Genomic DNA, 19,057 nt, shown 5'->3' on the forward strand with positions numbered 1-19,057 from the left:
GAAATTGCCTAAGCACTTTCTACGCCCCCCCCCTCGTCTCCTTCCGCTCCCACCGACTTTTACGTGTTATGCTCCCTTTTTGAAAGTCAAGAGAGACAAAAATAACATTCACGATTTGCTTAAGCGAAAAGTGAAAAGTATAAACTTTGGTTTTTGCTGTGCATTGTGATGTGACGGACAAAAACCGTCATCGATGTAGTAGGGAGTCCCGAATAGTGTCGGGGGACCAATGCTGCGGAATACTTCAAGGTTCTGTCACATTTATTTAATTGACTCCTACCTGGCAGACGTTCTTGTCATAAAAACTTGAAGTCTTAAAAAGTTAATAACATGCCCACTTTTCCTGTGAAATTCACTATATTGTTGCAAATCAAAATTACAGCCTCGACAAGCAGGGAGCAGTCTCAGGGAAAGAAACATGTTCTCAATCATAGATCCCTCATCCTTACCCGCGCAGATCTCACCAACTACAACACATGTTGCAAACTTTTTCTACAGATTTGCGACTCAAGAGGATTTGGGCATGATTGAAATGATCCAAAGCCCTGTATCTAGCCCCGGGGGTAAGCGAACAGCCAAGTCATGTACTGCACACCGGTCGCTAATAAATTATAGTCAATAAAACTGAAAGAGATACTATTGCGCAAATTGACAGCGTACAAGATATCTTCGAATGTCTCGAAAGAAAGTTAAATGACTTCGAGTCTATGGCCAAAACTGCGCATGAATGTCAGACCTTTGCTGATCGGGAGCTGTCTCAGCAAACTGAGCTACTTCACCAGGCACTTGAATCTGTGGACACGGCACTGAAGGAAAAAAACAAATCCTTGGCGAAGCTGAATAGCTTAGATCAGTGTCTAGATACTTTGGGCGATGATGAGTTAAAGAGTTTGACCGACAAGCTTTTTCAGGATCTCGAAACTTGGGTTGAAGAAAACTACGGAGCGCTACACACCAATATAGAAATCTCAGAAGATCGTGACATCCGAAGCTCACCTGACTCAGGCATAGATGATTTGCCGGGCCCGATCGGCATATTGGCAGATGTATCACGGTGCATTTTTAATGTCATACTCTGCCGATTCATGGTTGGAACTGGGAATCCTTCCACTTTGGATCAAGCCTTCCGCATGCTTGACACAACCGTACAAGAAATATGTAAGATCAATTTGCAGCTCTTTCAATTTTACTGTCGATTCAATGGCTATGTCGTTGTTTCCTTTGTTACTTGGTTCTATTTCATCGTTCGTTTATATCGCTAGTCGTCTAAATTTGAATAACAGGCCCTACTTCTGTTTTGAAACACTGGCGTTCAGCCACAAGCACTGCATCCTTGTCCTTTGGAAAGTCTGAATTGAAGGGTATTCTTGATCATATGGTTTGTGAGATTGAGTCTCGGTACATTCCTACTGGGCCATCAACTGCGTTTGGTACAAAACGAAGAATCCAAGGTCTCAAGAGCCTGCTATGGCGGTTTATACATCTCAAAGGGAGAATGGAACGCCAAGAGTCTCTTTACTATTTTCTGTGGATTATACCCAGTATGCCGTTTCGTGACGAAAATATGATACGTTTCCCTAGGCCTGGTGATTCAACTGGAATTGTGGAACGAAGTCTGTCACCGGTATTATACAAATTGGCTTCGGGCCACTCGCAACCAACAGTCGTCCGTCGAGGGCTAGTCAAAGTTAGGGAAAACATCACCTGATACAATCGAGAATAGAGCCAGAAGGCCTTTGCGGGATTGAGAAAAAATATACTATATCAATATGAACTATATTCCAGGACAAAAGAGCTATCTAGAGATATCTGCATATGAACATCAGGGGACACGAATCGCATATCTTCACTGTCACACATCCATTCAAACAAAGCTAAAATAGGAGGCAGCTCGTCCTTCTCCCTCAATTAAACACCTTCTGTGAATCCGTCTCCCCCAGCCTCGGTGTCCAACTTCATAGAATCCATAAGCCCGCAAACCTCGAATATTTTACGAGGACCAAGACCTTCAGGTGTTCCAACGACACCTTCGGTCTTGAGACGTAATAGCGTCGATCTTATGCCAAGGTATGCAGGAGCAATTGTGGCAAAGGAAAAGATCATGATTCGGAATCCCATTTCCTCAGCTTCCTGGGTCGTGATGATAGGGGATGCTCCATTCTCAACCATGTTCAGAAGAAGAGGCCATGGGGCTAGATCTTGAACGGCCTGACGTGCTTGCTCCTTTGATGTAAACCCCTCAAGTAGGCCCACGTCGGCACCGATGTCTCGTGCGGCTTTTAAACGGCAAATACATTCATCGTATCCATGCTGTTGCAACGCGTCCGTTCGTGCTATCAGAACAATATCCGAATGCAACCGATCCTTGGTCAACTTTGCCGCACGGATTCGAGTGAGATATTCCTCCAATCCAACAACCTTTTTACCAGCCAGGTGGCCACATCGTTTATTTTGAATCTGGTCTTCAATATGGAATCCAGCCACCCCAGCTTGAATATACTGCTGAACAGCCTTAGATACCATCAGAGGCCCTTTTATATTTAAGTCAGTACATATTGTCTTAAGCGTGCTCGCTATTGCATCGTACCTCCGTAGCCAGTATCCATATCCGCGATCAACGGTGGGCCGAACGGATCAAGGTTTGCAATCATTTCAGCATTAGTCTTCATATCATGGAGCTGAGCCAGTGCTAGATCAGCCATTCCCAACCGCGAGGCAGTTGTTCCAGCACCAGTCTGTATTTATGTTTAGTTGAGTAAGTGCTAACACGAGCTGAAATAGAGATCGTTGAAAATCTTACCATATAAAGGCCTTTAAACCCCACATCTATAGCAATTCGAGCAGAGAGCCCATCATAAACTCCGGGGCATACTATCAAATCTTTTGTGTCTTTCAGCATGCGCCGTAGCTTTGACGCAGCTGGAATTACATAAAGAGAAACGGTAGGTTCTTGCTGGACTCCATTGACCTCATAGTATCCATCCTTCTCCACGGTGATTGTGATTGTCATGATTGATCTTGATAAAAAGTAGTTTCTCTGATGTACTATCTGATAGAGGAATGGGAAAGGACTGATGAACCCAGAAACTGAGGCAAGCCGGCTGCTTTATACTTCTCAAATATTGCCATCCTTGGCTGAACAGTTATCATTACCGGACATCCTTTGGGGGTGACAGTACTCATCTGATTTTCTCAGCATCATTACACAAAGAATTATTGCATCTTGGTGTCTTGGTGTCTTGGGAATGCAACATCTTAGCCTTTGCCAAGCCATGGCATGCTTTATCTTCCGCTTTTGCGTCGTACCGAATCATTATCAATTAAAGTAACATTTGTAATGCAAAAGAACTCGTAGAACATCTACTATCTTGCTTTTTGACATTTTAATAAAATTTCGAGGATTTTTAGCCTTACTACGTACCTTATTTCCAGTAAATTACAAGACATGCCAACGGATATCAAGGTCTAACAGTGTTGATAAGACAACGCGGCATCAGTACCAATCTTTGCAAGATATTGCCAAGATGGTAGCACTATCGACATGCGTACTGTCGGGCTGTGGCCCCCATACGATATCTTACGCTATGCATCTGACCACTCCTCGTTTGTACCGCACACTATACAATCGGCTATATTAATTTCTCTTGGCAGGCCAAACTGTTAATTGCACATGCATATGGGCCATTTTTCTTACATGCATGGATAAAGAGATGCATGCATGTATAATGCATCTATTGACTCAATCACGCAGAGATTTTCTCCATCTGCCTACCCTCGCTTATTTACTCTTCGTCTCGTCATTGCCCCCGGGTCTAGTCAACTAGATTTATTTCATTAATTTGGCAGTTCAAATTTACCTATCAATCTTTATTTGATAATGAAACATCTCCCTTTCCGTTCATTGACAAGCTTTTTGTTCGTTTTACTTTTATATGCTGTCTACTTGCTGTCAGCTTGTTAGTAGAATCAACCCTGAGAAGCAGACCAGCGGTATTGTATTATTGGTCGATCCAAAAATGCAAAGCTATATCACGGGATACTGTAGTATTTTTCTACTTAACACGTAATATGAATAAGTAATGCGGGATTTAATAGCTGATCACAGGACATCACCGTGTCTGAAACAAACAGCCCTGGAGATAAGCCTTTAAAGTGATTGAGATATAAAACACACATACAAGTACCCACACCTAATAGACCTGCATCTGCATCAATGGGGGGTATGCAACATCAAAAACACGAGGATATTAGTTCCGAGTCTAATCCTCCTTTGATTGACGTTTCGGGGATAGTGCCCCCACTGCTCCTCTACCACCCTTGACATCCCTTCTTATATGCCGAAGTGGGCCTTCAAATTGACCAGGGCACATTTTTGCCCCTCCAGGCGTCTGATTATATTCAGGGTATATCATGTAGAGTAAATACTATATATAAAAGTCAGACCTACTTAGTAGTATGTAGGCAATTATCTATTGTATTATCCTTAGGTGGTATGTATTATGAGCGGGTGGCTCCCCGAACAATCAAATCAGGAAAGACATTTTACATGCCCAGGCGACGTTATCTCCTTAAACCCACGAATGGGAATTTAACCGGGTTGAATCGATCAAGGAGAAATCGGTCCGGTCAGTAAGTAGATCGTTTAATTTTTATTTTTTTCCGTGCATATCGGAGCGGGGGTATCCGGCTGCAATCTATATTCCGGGGCTCCGTTTTTTGTCCATCGGCTCGACTCAAAAAAGGGGAGCCCGGAGCTCAGTGGCTCGCCAAGCGTTCCTCTTCTTGGGCGCTCCGGCGGGAGATCAGCACCCCCGCGTTTAGCGCAAACTACGTGTGAAGAATTCCCTCATCATGACCATAGATTTCTGTACAGTCGCCCTTTAGCTTCCAAATCGCACACCATTAGGCATATAAGGTAGTACCCTAACAACACATATCCCGGATAAGAGGCTCACCAGTGAGTATTATTGGGACTATAGTCCCCGATACAGGAATACGTGAATCCGCCGCCCCCACGGAGAAAGCAATCAGCATCACGCCAAGGATGTCGGCATCGGAGTTTCCTTTTCCTCAGCTCGTGGCCCCGAGTAATCCTTCCGAGTCATCCTTGGCACAGCTCTGGGCATTCGTCGGGCTTGCGAATCGTTCTCGGCGAAATTTTAGGCTGGACCCTATGTTACATCCGTGAGACTCGGCAGGTGCCAGTGTCGCTTAAACACAGAATCCCTGGTATATCCTGTCCTCTTGATCTACTCAGAACTGCTGATCCTTTCTTGGCTACATGTGCAATCATCATCTCCTTATTTGCTGCGGAGAAGTAGAAGAGGGGGAAAAGTTCTAGATTCACACACGATCGAGATTCGTCATTTCCTCCCCGGGGACTAGCACTAGGAATTCTTTGATTATGTCAATCTTTAATCTCATATTATAGCCATCACTTTGCCTGGTCTAAAACTTGTGCAATTTGATGGGAACCAACGCTAGCCTGTTCATTTTTCGGCGCTTTTATCCCTTGGTGCCTCTCCGTGCGATTGTCGTCCCAAATCATATTTCCTTCTTCAAATTTTAGAGGGGGATAAAAGATAGATGTCTCAAAGATGGGGACTTCTGGTGAAAAAAGTGCCCTATCTAAGATTGGTCATTTATATCCTCTGGGAGATGACTGTTGGCTATAAGGAACCCGTCCGCGTGGCGTACCCTTTGCTACATATCCACGCATGTAGCGTCGCCCAATCTCATGTTCATCATAATTGAAAAAGTCGAGGTAATACATACTATTCTCTCAATGTATCCCCAAGCTATCTGCGCATCACTGCCATATATTTTCAGCTCAAAATTAATGGGAACTCCCTCCCAAGTACGTTCATGCCATATGAGTCGCTCGACAAAGGTATGCTCATATATGAAAGCTTTATTAGGCCCCCTGCCTGTGATGTTGTTTCTTTGAACTATCCTATTTGAAATTGGCAACTTCCGGGTCTATTAAACCCTATGATGAAAACTGCGTGACTGCTATGGGGTGCATCTTATGAAACAAATTGTTTGGATCATATACAGCCTTTATCTTTTCGAGGCGCTCAAGATTCTGACCGTAAATGTTGGAAACCACAGAATCACCCGCTAGAGACAAGAAGTAAGTACTTTTCAAAAGAAAATTTCATACGTAAAGTAATGGAAAAGACTTACGCTCCGCGTAGTTGATATATTGGGGTACTTCCCCTTCTCGTTTCTGGCCTATTACCCTCGTGTCTAATTTAGTTTTCCACTTGGCTTGAATTTCGCGCGCCCATGTTCGATGCTCCAGATCCTTTGATTCATCGGTCCACCTTAGGTAAATGATACCGTTTTGGGTGAAATTGCGACTTGCAAACGCAGTTGCCGAGACAGGCGTTTCGCAAATTTTACGCATATCAATGAACTCAAGGATAATAGCAGATTGCATCAGGTCTGGCTCATCTTGAATCTTCGCCATGAAGTCCTCAAAGACGGTGCGGGCGAATTTTAAGTCGACAGGCGGTTCATAGAAGATCCCTTTGAAAGATTTGCGAGCACCGTAGGTCGCCTGGGGGTTTTGGAGTGTGTTCACGATCGAATATGGAATCATACCCAGAGTGTTCAGAATGGGGCGAAGATGAATCAATCCAGAGAACCTCTTCTCTCCTTCTTCGGTCGCTCCATTATAAAAGCAAATAACGATTATCATAGGGCCCGAGCCATCTGGGGCCTGGGCGAAGATGCACATGGCGCCCGAGCGGGAATCGGGGATCGCGAGAATCGCATTTAGTTGTTCAAAAACTTGTTCCAGCCTTTCACTCGTAAATGCCAAAATCCCAGAGAATACCAGTTCCGCTTGATCGTAAGCCTGATAGGTGAAGTCTACCACGACACCAAAGTTGTACCCGGCCCCACGTAATCCCCAAAACAACTCAGGATGCTCAGATGCAGATGCCGTCACAAGAGAACCATCGGCTAAGACCACCCGAGCAGACAAGAGATTGTCAATTGTGAGCCCGTATTGACCACTCAGCCATCCATATCCGCCCCCCAGTGTCAGTCCTCCAATTCCTGTGTGATTCACGGTTCCTCCCACAGTCGCCAATCCATAAGCTGCACCAGCTTCATCTACCTCCTTCCATGTTGCACCACCTTGCGCATTAACTGTTTTGGCCATGGGATCGACCTTGACATTCTTCATTCTCGACAAATCAATCACTAGACCTCCATCACTTGAGCTGGTGCCAGCAGTGGAATGGCCACCGCCCTTCACAGCAACATCGAGGCCATGTTTCTGCGCCCATAGCAACGCTGTGCTGATATCAGCAGAGTCAACGGCTTGTACCACAACTCCCTATCCGAAAGCTTAGTTTGAATGTTGTGGATGTGGAATCAAACTCATCCGTGCTCACCGCAGGTTTTATGCCCGTCTCCGACCATCGGACCAGACTCGCCTCATACCCTTCGGAGTCTGGTGTCAAAACCAATGCTGTTTTGAGTTGAGTTTGGAGTGATTCGATCATAATATCACTAATTTTTGACATCGTGACTATGTTGCTTTCTCGGTGGTGTGAATGGAACCGTTGTACTTACATTGTAATCTCCATTGGCGCGGGGTAGTAGCGGGGAAACTTGGCGAGGATGTGAGACAGACGTGGATCGCATATTCCCCAACACCACGAGTCCTGATGCTCAAACTACGCGCAGGATAATGCAGCCCTCAAGAGCGCAATGTGGGCAAGTATATTCGAATAAGAAAATTTATTTAACGAAACTCGTGCTAATAAATTATACGAAACGCTATTCCAGGTCTCAACTTGAAAGCCCACCCACCCTATGTTTTGGTGAACACACATATCTCGGTCCTAATCCCCCTATTGCTGAGGTATTACCGGCGCTTTTACTCCAAAACCTGACGCGAGTATTTGTAATAAAGCTCTGGATACCATCGCTGTCCAACATCTGGGTGGCTCAGAATGCGATTCCTTAAGTGTGCTTCGCCAAACTAGAATTAATCAGAACCAGGAGACGAGCCAGACAACCCCGTAAAGTGGAAACTTACACAGGAATATAAAGGGGAAAGAAATTCACTGGGGACATCAATCGCCCGTTTCTTCCGATCATCCGATATAGGAATCTGACGAACGATATGGGCTGCGAATTCTTTAAGTTGACTTGGATTCAAATCTAAACGCACTCCCAGAAAGAATGGAATGCTATATCGGGTCTTTGTTGTCGGGGCCTGCGGAAATTATCAATGAATGTTTTAACCTCAAAAGTCATGAGAACGTAGAGTCCTTACAATGACCCGGTGGGTAGTAGCAGCGCATGTGCCGCCTGTGATAGCCTCGAAGCCCTGCTGAATATTGATCACTAAGCTTCCCTGGACTGGCGGAACATCGATCCAATTCCCATTTTTGTTTAAAACCTGTAGTCCGCCCGTGTCATCCTGTGAAAGGAACGTGAATAACCCTGTTGAATCCTTATGGGGGCCCACCCCTTGTGAGCCTGCCGCTGTTGGTGGGTATTTGACAAATTTCAATCGGCTCATATTTCCCTTGAAGTTGTCAAATGTATTTGGTGGCAAAGATAGGGACTCAGCAACCAAATGAACAAAGTGTTGTGCTAATTCGTTCATTTGAACAATGTAATCCTCCACGATGCTTTGGATACCCAGGCCTTTCGGAAACTTGACAATGTTAGCTGTCAAGGTGACGATATGCTGGATTTAGATGCATAATACCTGGTTCCGTCCTTCAAGTCTGTACCATATTGGATCAACTTCATTCCACTCATTCATACCCGGCGTTCCAAAGTCGAATTGCTAAGTTTCTCAGTCACATGGCCAACGATCAAGTATATTGAATGAAACCTTACTTCGCGAAAATCGGTCTTCGATGCCGTGGTCTCTGCACCAAGTTGCGTGTACCCCAGAAATGAAGGTGATTTAATCATGTTGCATTCTTCTTTCAAGTTTGCGGGAAGATCAAAGATCTCTTTTAGACTGTCGTGGGTGAGATGTAGAAGATCCTAGTTATTCAGTCTTCCAGCCTCCCTCAAATATGACAATATCATAAATTTCTCATACCTCAAGGCCTGTATGGGTCAAATACAAAAATCCCACCCCAAATATTGCCTGTTTGAGTTTCTGGAGCTCGCTCGACTTTAAGCTAGGGTCGTTCAAGCGAGAGTAATCAACTGCGGGGATTGAGGAGAAAGATTCAGCCATGATGGTTGACGAAATGCAGGTACTAGCACACGGCCCTATGAAAATATCTGGCACTAAAGACTTTCAAGGAAATATGCTGTCAGCTCAGGAGGATTCTAAGCGAAAATTCATATACCGAGGTGACGCGATTCCCCGCATCATTGGTACCATCTTGGACATTCATTACTCAGCAAATATAGCCAAGCCCCAAGCTCCCGAATCAATTGTATCAAATGGAGATGTTTTAAGTAAAATATATTGAGATTGAGCTACTATAGTGGGGTATTATCACAAAAGGTCCCCGTCTAGCCTTTAAGACACCATTCTATGCAAAATATGACCCTTTTTGAACACCATCAATGAAACCCCAAAAAGAATTCAACGCCTATTTTATCATACAGCGCGTTCTTTCAAAAATGAATGCAAGCTCACCAGGTCATCGCTGGGAGCGGGGGTAGGAAGGGTGATCTTGCTTGCATCAAATTCCCACGCCGCCTCGCGTTCATCTCGATGACTTCTTAGACGCAATGGCATCATCCATTCTTTAAGTCTTCCCTCCAAAAATCCCATATCTCGATTTTTGTCCCACATATGGCCAGACTCTTTGAAGGCACGATTAATTGTGTCGCGGCGGAGACGTTCGTAAGCATCAAATACTTCAAACAAAGGCTCTGATCGATAACGAACAAGCAATCGGGAGAACAAAATTGCATCATCCAGAGCATAAGCTGCAGACTCATCGCGTGGGGGCATCTAATATGCAAGTCACATTGTCAGACAAGTAGGTCATCCCCAAAAGGAATATTCGACATATACTTACAGCATGAGCTGCATCTCCCAGCAGTATAACACGATTCATGCACCATCGTCCTCCTGGTGGAACTTGATATACAGGATACAACATCCAGTCTGACTTGCTTTGTGCTATCTCTTTAATGCAAGGAATTGCCGACTTGGAAAATCGATCCTCTATTTCATGACGCAGAGCACATCGAATTCGGTTCTGCGTAGCCCAGTCTTGCCCATACTCAAACTTATGAAGACCTAAATCCTCCTCGTCAAACTGTACAATCGCGGCTGCGAATATCTGCTCCTGGTCTCGGTCACAAAAGCTTGTCAACATTGTGCCATGTCTTGAGATATTCAAGGCGGAAGACTTGAAATGAATGGGCGACGAAATTGTATTTGAAGGAATATTGGCTTGTAGAAACGACATCCCAGTATATTGCGACGGGCTGTCTGGATCGACCCAGCGAGTTCGTACCGCAGAATGAACTCCATCGCATCCGATCACCAAATCGCCGACTGCTTCGGATCCATCGTGAAAATGCACGACTGCTTTTCCATCCATCTCTTCGCCGCCGACCACCTTTTTCCCGAATGTTATATCAATATTGGGATTTCTTTCCACAAGGGTCATCATCGCCATAGAAATCATAATGCGCATAACTCTGCGGCCTTTATAGCCACCGAATCCTTTACCATCATGGTCAACAAAATCAATTGAGCCAATGGAACGTCCGGAGCGCATGGAGTAAAGCTCAATTGCATTTACCTCCGCCCCGCCCTCGGCACCCATACGATTGAGCTCATCTAAAACCCCTAGCTGGGCAAGATGGCGCTGAGCAACGGGCGTCAGGTTAATCGCGCCTCCTGATGTTGACAAAATGTCATGTCTCTCGTAAATGGTGATATTTAAGTCCGGTACGAATGGCGTCAGTTCCCGATATAGTGAGAGTGCACATGCGATGCCCGCAATGCCCGCACCAACGATGATGATGTTGCGTGGCAAACAATCCATGTTGACAATATAGGTGTCACAAAAGATTGTAAATTGTTGAATGCTCTTGTCTATACATGCATATATCGACTCGGTCTCCTCCTATAAACGTCTTGGCGTTTTGATCCAGCTGTGTCGTGTTGCGAATACTATAAGGCGAGTGCGAGGCCCACAAATAAATCAAGTGTTCACACCCAGTTTAGATAGCGACTTAAATGAGGCTTCGGCGCTGTTCAATTGTAAATCGCTCGTGTTATATAGTCGGGTGTCGAGGTTTTCGGCCAATGAAAGACAATCCCCATACACTTCAATCTACCCCGAGTCTCCGTCACTATATAGGAGACTCAAGATCTGTACAAAGCAAAGCCGCCTCGGCCGGGATAGGCGATCTTTCGGCAAATGTCCAACGTGATCCGTGGAACCGTTGTGGATATTTCCAAACGGGGGAGAGGTGACAGCTTTCTCCCCACTATCAAAGTTGATCAATCACAAAAACAATTGAAAGAAAAGATTGAATACGGGGAAAACACGTCCCGCAAATCCAGACCCAGAAACTTTGATTACCTCGGATTTGAGAGCCAATCAGGTGGAGGAACAAATAATATCAGATTGACAGTAGCTTGTAGAAAACAAGGAGAAAAAACCAACGACTTAAAGGAGACAAATAAGCGAAGAAATGAACCCCGAGATCAACAGAGCCAGCCAACAATTTTACCATGTCTCAAGGCATCAAACCCAGAACAGAAAAAATGAGCAAGCCGCACCACCCGATAGGCTCCTCCGAGACACAAGGGGATCCTGCCGTGCTGTTGAGTCCCACTCGGCCCACTATTTTTCGACCAACTAGAGTTGCAACTTCGTGGTGACGAATCGCACAATGAGGACCACGAACTCCTGAACTTGACTTTAACTTGTGTCATCGTACAAATGAGCCTTAATAACGGCTCGTATTTCGCATATGAATCAACCCTTGGAAGTCTACATGAGATTTTTGTGACAGGGTTGAGTGCGAGGTCGGCTGAACAGACCCCTTATTACAGCTCAAGAAATACTTGCTGTCACCAGATCATGCGTTATCCTGTTGAGCTACTGTGTTGGGAGCTCCAATTTTTACTTATTTCCATGTTGGTATGAGTGGAGTTTGCCGCCAACGTCTAACCTAGTGCCTAAATGTTGTTCACAATCCTGTTTAGCTCTCACTAACCCCTTAGTGTCTCCCGATTAATATATTCAATGCCGCGTCCGAGGCCTGATTGCCTCCCGAGGCAAAGGCGATTTCAAGATCCACAACTATCAGTAAAATTCTCTCGATTCGCCTACTAAAATTTCTCGTGACAGAGAATGAATTTGACGTCGCTTGTAGCTTTTCAAGTTGTACCTACCCAATATAAGAAATTGAACGTCTAGGATGTCACATTATTTTAAGATTTACTCCTTCTATCTCGGTCGGGCCTACTTAATTCGCCCTAATCAAGGATAGTGAGTTTGACTCGAATAAAGGAGCCCAGGTTTCAAGGGGAAATTAGAATTATTTTGCAGTCAGCGCCGATCGGATTAAATGAACCATATATTGCATGGCCTATACGTGATTGTCCAGGGACATGGGGTATTGCATGAAAATAGCTTCATGCTCTGGAAGCGCGACCTCCGGCAACCTCCGACGATAAGCAAGAGTCTGTCGATATGGCGATAGGCCGGGACTTTATCTAGAACAATTAAGTGTATCAACAATGACAGATTGAACGCCAATCAGAAGATCAGATCTTTGCAGTTAATCAAATACCGCCTTCGCGAGTTGAAAATCATTTCTACTTTTGGCTTGCTCCTATCCACTTGCTAGTTTATACCCCTGAGGCTAGCGTGGGTTGGTGAGATTTTGCATGATGATTAACCTGCATTTAAACCCCGACCTTGTCCGCGGATGTCGATAAGGATTTGAGTAAATCAAAAACAAAAACATCCTCCTCATCATGCGGCTCCCTAGAGCTAGTTTGATCACGTCCCTAATTCTGGGCAGCGGCACGTTCAGTGCCGCCGTGTCCCCAGTCCCATCACACGGTCGCGATGGAAAGTTTACTCCCAAAGTCTTCATTGTCTCAATGGTATGTCCAATCTCCATCTTTACTTCAGGAAATCATACTCACAGATGTGTCAGTTCTCGCCTGAGGCTGAAATTTGGTGGGGAATTCCTGAATTCAACCTGCTTGCACACAATATTACTATTCCGGGTCTTTCGCCTCTCTTTCCTGACGTACACTGCACTGAGGATTATGAGATATGCCAGTTGATTACAGGTGAGGCTGAAATAAATGCTGCAACCACCGTCAGCACGGTCGCTTTCTCGTCTCTTTTCGACCTCACCCACACCTATTTTCTCATTGCGGGAATTGCAGGTGTAAATCCAGAGCGAGCAACAACAGGCTCCGTTACATTTGCCCGGTATGCTGTCCAGGTTGCTCTGCAGTATGAAATCGACATTCGAGAACTACCAAACACTTACCAGACTGGATATTTCCCCCAGGGGTCTGATTTCCCCGGGCAGTATCCGGGCAGTATCTATGGCACTGAAGTCTTCGAGGTGAATACTGATCTGCGTGAGATCGCCGCAAAGTTCGCACGTCGTGCCAATCTATCGGATTCGACAGCAGCTCAAACATATCGAGCAAATTATGCGACTTCAAATGGAACATTTAAAGCAGCTACCCTACCTCCCGCAGTTGTGGAGTGCGATGTGGCAACTTCGGACGTTTACTACAGCGGAAACATTCTGGGCAACACATTTGACAACACAACGAAGTTGCTCACAAACGGGACAGGCGAATACTGTGCGACTGCTCAAGAAGATAATGCAACCCTTGAGGTGCTTCTTCGTTCGTCAGCCGCTAAATTGACCGACTTTTCTCGTATCATTGTCATGCGCACTGCCTCAGACTTCGATCGCCCTTATCCAGGATCTTCAGCGACTTACAATTTGCTCTATGCCGATGGAGGTGGATTCGAGACTTCAGTTGAGAACATATATCTTGCCGGTGTCCAAGTCGTACAAGGAATTTTGCACGAATGGAAATCGAAATTTGCTGAGGGTGTACAACCACGCAACTATGTTGGTGATATCTTTGGTACCTTGGGCGGAACACCTGATTTTGGACCAGGGAGCGTTGATACATATACCGAACTTGAAAGCGGAGGCTTGAATCAGCGAAGAAGCCTTAACAAACGATCACGACGCCACAGGTGATTAATTTGTCCTTGCGGCGCAATTCCTATGTGTGCAATGATAAACTCTGAGTTTCCGACACGATCATCGTGTTTCACCCACGATGAGATTACATACTACATCTAGTCATATGGAGACCTCACTGTTACGGTATAAACTATATCATCTCATAAATTCTTCCCATCAATCTAGCAGCCTCATTCAAAACCTGTCCAACTTCATTGATGTCACGGTGTAAATATTGATCACTTGCTTGTGACTTTGAATGGTATAAATGGATGGATCAAATATTGGAATCACCGCCCAAGTAATGTTCTACTCCTTGATATTCTTAACTGTAATTCGAACTTGAGGTCTTATTAAATTTCTAAAATATATACGACTTGAATGCGCCTGGGCATATTGGGCCTGGAGATCGGCGGTCAGCGTCTGCAATAAGTCGCCGGACATATCCAATAAGTCCGGGATGACAGCATCTCTATTACGAAGCGAGCGAGCCCCGCATAAGCTCGAACTTAGATTGAAATTATTTAAAGCCATCATCACCCTCCAGGGCTTGAAATCACTTTCAACCACACAAAAATCACCTTACAACATGACATCGGTAATTCAGCCTCAAAAAACCGCACTCATTACCGGAGCTGCTTCGGGGGTTGGGTTTGCTGTGGCAAAGCTCTGCCGCAATCAGGGTATGCATCTAGCATTGCTAGACATTGACCACGACAACTTAATCAGAGCGAAGGACATCTTGACCGAACTGGATCCGGCTCTCAGAACAGAGACATACGTACTCGATGTCGCCGATACAGCAGCATGGAAGCAGATTTCAAAACAAATCAGCGTGCATTTCCCTTCTATCGACTTGGTGGTATTGAATGCGGGAAAGGGGTACAAGCCTCAAGAAGCCGATGGAAATCGGCTCAACGCTTGGCTAGATGGTGACTACTGGCGCAAGGTGAGAAATTTTAAATTGTCACTCTATATTCCCGATTCTGACATCTCCAGACATTTGACACAAACGTGTACGGTCCTTTGAACGGACTAGAAGTTGTACTCCCTTTGATCCTCTCTTCCGACTCACAATCTCCGAAATCAATCGTCGTCACAGGCTCCAAGCAGGGCATTACCAACCCGCCCGGTGGTAGTAACCCTGCATACAATGCGTCCAAGGCGGCAATCAAGAGCTTGACAGAGCATCTCGCCCACGACTTACGGTCCGATCCTGCCACAGCTCATATATCTGTGCATCTTCTGATCCCTGGCTGGACATGGACGGGTCTTATGGGCAATACCGGCCCAACGAACGAAGACGAAATCAAAAAGCCGGCTGGGGCTTGGTACCCAAGTCAGGTCGCGACAGAGATGTTAAAGGGGCTAGAAGAGAGCTCATTCTATATAATCTGCCCAGACGGTGAGACTGATTATGCTTTGGACCAGGCTCGCATGAAATGGGGAGCAGATGATGTTGTCGAGGGCCGAGCGCCATTATCGCGTTGGGATTCCAATTGGAAAAGTCGCGCCGAGGATGCGATCCAGTCGGACGCAAAAACGCGGAGACAGTAAATATCATGGTTCATGGGCTCATATGCCAGACCACGTTTTATGTTCTATTCAAAATCTGTTTCATCCCCGGCCGTTTATGTGAAACTCTGCTAGAAGTAGAAAATGGCTAGGATTGAAATCTTTGGTGGTTTGTCGAAACTTGCCGGCTGGTTGTTCTGGTGTAGGAGTCTACTGCAGAGGCTGTTACCAGTAGAATTTTAGATTAGAATCTATACGGAACATAGTTTTTAGCATATTTTTCACTCTCCAAAGTCAAAGTTAGCTTCGACTTATTACTAGCAGTAGAACTGTGGGAAAGAAGAAGAAAAGGAATAGCGTGTAGGTAGTCGCTCAACAACGGGGTCGATGGCGTCCTCTTTTTTTATTGCCAATGCTCAACTATTGAAACGGTACAAGTTATTACCCTATAACACGAGAAAAAAAATCCAATCAACTAGAATCTTGGAAATCGTTGATAACTTAGACTCAGAGCTAATGAGGTCAGAGGATGCAACGTTATGTCTCCCCTTCCGCAATAGGAAAAGAGCTGCAAGCCTTCGACAAGAGTCGTAATCGGATTGCGCTCAGGAAATAAAGGTCTTTTTAGCGCACAATTCAGCAGAAATTGATTCCAAGCAGCACAATAATATCGCTGTCTGAGATTGGTCTTATCTCTCACTCCTGTCGTGCAGGGGGTAGGAATGTTCTCCCGCCACTCGTTTCCCTTCGATAACCTCGGCAACAGACACGATCGCGGATTTGATAGCTTTCTCCGCAGATAAGCCGCCGGGTGCTTGGACCCTGAAATTATGGATGCAACCGTCTACGCTTCTCAGTTCTGGTGGATCTCCGCCCACTTAGTCTTTCGTGGGCTATTATGCGGAGAAACGTGGGGGTAACATGTCAGCCAGTGATGCAACATTCTTTTTATCTAATGAACAAGGGATGCCCGCGTTGCAATGTCTACTAAAGACTGCCCGGATCACTTCTCTTCACTCTTGAGCTTTTGCGACGGGTGATTGCGAGTGGTGACACGATTAACCTAAATTTGAAATCAGCACAGCGTTGGACTACCCCAGATTACAGCATGCCTCCAGCATCTCCGCCACCATACCTGGTGGACAATACCACCAAAGTGGCATCCTCGTTGGAGCCCATCGACGAGCCCAATAAATTACAGGGATATGCATCCGCTCCGGGTATAATTGACGAGGTCACACGCGTAACAGACCATAAAGCTGAGCGACGCCTCTGTCGGCGATTCGATATTCGCTTGTTGCCGATTCTAGCAATCATGTGTGAGTATTCTCACCCAGGCGCTTGATCTTTTCAATTAATAATGGTGTTTGCTTTAGATCTTTTCAATGCTCTTGATAAAGGAAACTTGGGTAATGCAAAGACCGATGGGATGACTGATGGTGAGTATTCTAAGAACTATTGATAACCCCCATACTAATTTATTCAAGACCTTCATTTTAAGCCAAACCAGTACAACCTTCTATTATCTATCTTCTTCGTTCCATTTGTGATCTTTGCGCCGCCTTTTTCGATGCTCGGGAAGAAGTATAGCCCCGCTCGAGTCCTACCAATCCTAATGTTTTTCTTTGGCTGCTTTACCTTACTCTCATCGGCGGCTCACAATTTCGGGGGGATATTTGCCTTGCGTTGGTTCTTGGGCATGTCGGAGGCAGCGTTTTTCCCGCTAGTCATATACTATTTGACGACGTTCTATCGCCGTGGAGAATTAGCCCGTCGTCTCGCCATCTTCTACGCAGCCTCCAATATTGCCAATGCCTTCTCAGGTTTGATCGCCTTTGGAGTATTTCAGATCCAAGGGTCCAGTATTCCCAACTGGCGATATTTATTTATCGTTGAAGGTGGAGTGACTGTATTGTTCGCAATTTTCGCTTTTTTCTACCTTCCCAGGAGCGCTGCTGAAGCCAGCTTCCTTTCCGAAGAAGAAAAGGCCCTGGCTTTCCATCGCATTCAGGTTGATTCCAGTGCTATTGTCAACGAGAAGTTCAACCTCCGTGAGGCGCTTGGCATTTTCAAGCATCCTACCACCTATGCTTTTCTATGCATTGAAATTTGCCTGGGAGTCCCGTTACAAGGAGTTGCTCTTTTCATGCCGCAAATTGTGGCACGTTTGGGTTACCCAACTGTCAAGACCAATTTATACACTGTGGCACCCAACGTGACAGGTGCTGCAATGCTCCTTGTGTTGGCATTTCTGTCCGACTATACTCGTTTGCGATCGCCATTCATCGTGCTCGGCTTCTTGTTCACCTTTGCCGGGTTTATGATCTATGCATCAATTGATGACGTCAAGCATGAACTGCAGCTGGCTTACTTTGCTACATTCATGATGACCTGGGGTACATCAGCTCCTTCTGTCATGCTAAGTACCTGGTACAATAACAACATCGCCCATGAAGGACGTCGTGTTCTTCTCACGAGTATCGGTGTGCCATTGGCCAATCTAATGGGCCTAGTCGGGAGCAACGTGTTTCGCGATCAGGATGCCCCCAAGTATATGCCGGCTTTGATTACTGTCTCTGCTTTTGGGGCTACTGGTGCCTGTTTGGCGGGTCTTCTGGCATTGTATATGTGGTTAGACAACAAACGGCGAGACCGGCGCGATGGAGTAACAGTTCACGCAAAGGATATTCCAACTGACCGAATGCGAGATGGACCATCATCGCCGGAGTTCCGCTGGTTTCTGTAAATTTTCTGAACTGAGATGTTCATGTTTTAGTCAAATTTCCAATTGAACCGCATCTGTATATACTAGCACGTTGACTTGAAGTTCGATCGTCGCCCATTGGCGCCGCGACTACAAGCCAACAGAATCAAAATCTTGAAAATCACATTTAAGAGCAACTATTCATTTCTGTCGGTGTAACTCCGAGACCACCAGCCCCCTTCACAAGGAAATCAAGGGGAAATTCAAACTTGCATGACCCTCCCACGTCGAAAAGTGGGCAAACTTGCCAACTTGTTGTGATCCACTAGCATAACACTGCCCGCGTTACAGGTGGAGCCCAACGCGGGATACGCAAATCTGACAAGAATGACAATCTCGGGGCCGTGATGATAAATGAAAACCAAAGGTCTATCAAGATAAGAAGTCACGATAAAGTTCGGCATCTAGATCATGTTATTCACGAGTCTCTAATCACCAACCACTCATCCGCGCTAAATAGCGAGGGAATCATATAGACAAGGGGGATTGACCAAATCCCGCCCCCATCCCTACTGCCCCTCTCCTTGTCCTTCGTTCCTTCATGCATATAAACTCTGCTAAAGCCGAATATTC

At 45.5% G+C, this 19,057-nt stretch overlaps 7 protein-coding genes across 7 annotated transcripts; 4 read left to right on the plus strand and 3 right to left on the minus strand.

Annotated features, from left to right (window-relative positions):
* Positions 1–707: 707 nt before the first annotated feature.
* Positions 708–1,708, plus strand: N7478_003959 (uncharacterized protein; the record flags this gene model as incomplete). The annotated part of the gene is made up of 2 exons (XM_056920173.1): positions 708–1,158; positions 1,284–1,708. The coding sequence occupies 2 exons, from the start codon at positions 708–710 to the stop codon at positions 1,706–1,708; spliced, it is 876 nt and encodes a 291-aa protein (XP_056778210.1).
* Positions 1,709–1,908: 200 nt separating this feature from the next.
* N7478_003960 (isocitrate lyase/PEP mutase family protein) lies at positions 1,909–3,010 on the minus strand (the record flags this gene model as incomplete). Its single annotated transcript, XM_056920174.1, has 3 exons — positions 1,909–2,531; positions 2,588–2,735; positions 2,801–3,010. 3 exons carry the CDS (start codon positions 3,008–3,010, stop codon positions 1,909–1,911), a joined length of 981 nt encoding a protein of 326 aa, XP_056778211.1.
* A 3,147-nt stretch (positions 3,011–6,157) lies between these two features.
* On the minus strand, positions 6,158–7,538 carry N7478_003961 (FAD-binding oxidoreductase; the record flags this gene model as incomplete). Its single annotated transcript, XM_056920175.1, has 2 exons — positions 6,158–7,348; positions 7,407–7,538. 2 exons carry the CDS (start codon positions 7,536–7,538, stop codon positions 6,158–6,160), a joined length of 1,323 nt encoding a protein of 440 aa, XP_056778212.1.
* Positions 7,539–9,595: 2,057 nt separating this feature from the next.
* Positions 9,596–11,003, minus strand: N7478_003962 (FAD-dependent oxidoreductase; the record flags this gene model as incomplete). Its single annotated transcript, XM_056920176.1, has 2 exons — positions 9,596–9,955; positions 10,023–11,003. 2 exons carry the CDS (start codon positions 11,001–11,003, stop codon positions 9,596–9,598), a joined length of 1,341 nt encoding a protein of 446 aa, XP_056778213.1.
* A 1,949-nt stretch (positions 11,004–12,952) lies between these two features.
* On the plus strand, positions 12,953–14,220 carry N7478_003963 (purine-nucleoside phosphorylase; the record flags this gene model as incomplete). The annotated part of the gene is made up of 2 exons (XM_056920177.1): positions 12,953–13,084; positions 13,138–14,220. The coding sequence occupies 2 exons, from the start codon at positions 12,953–12,955 to the stop codon at positions 14,218–14,220; spliced, it is 1,215 nt and encodes a 404-aa protein (XP_056778214.1).
* A 574-nt stretch (positions 14,221–14,794) lies between these two features.
* N7478_003964 (SDR family NAD(P)-dependent oxidoreductase) lies at positions 14,795–15,762 on the plus strand (the record flags this gene model as incomplete). The annotated part of the gene is made up of 2 exons (XM_056920178.1): positions 14,795–15,154; positions 15,205–15,762. The coding sequence occupies 2 exons, from the start codon at positions 14,795–14,797 to the stop codon at positions 15,760–15,762; spliced, it is 918 nt and encodes a 305-aa protein (XP_056778215.1).
* Positions 15,763–16,828: 1,066 nt separating this feature from the next.
* Positions 16,829–18,466, plus strand: N7478_003965 (putative MFS transporter; the record flags this gene model as incomplete). Its single annotated transcript, XM_056920179.1, has 3 exons — positions 16,829–17,039; positions 17,097–17,159; positions 17,208–18,466. The coding sequence occupies 3 exons, from the start codon at positions 16,829–16,831 to the stop codon at positions 18,464–18,466; spliced, it is 1,533 nt and encodes a 510-aa protein (XP_056778216.1).
* Between the last annotated feature and the right edge of the window lie 591 nt (positions 18,467–19,057).

The sequence above is a fragment of the Penicillium angulare genome (assembly GCF_028827245.1).
Source record: "Penicillium angulare strain IBT 27051 chromosome Unknown utg000004l_segment0_segment0, whole genome shotgun sequence".
In the NCBI taxonomy this organism is placed as follows: domain Eukaryota; kingdom Fungi; phylum Ascomycota; class Eurotiomycetes; order Eurotiales; family Aspergillaceae; genus Penicillium; species Penicillium angulare.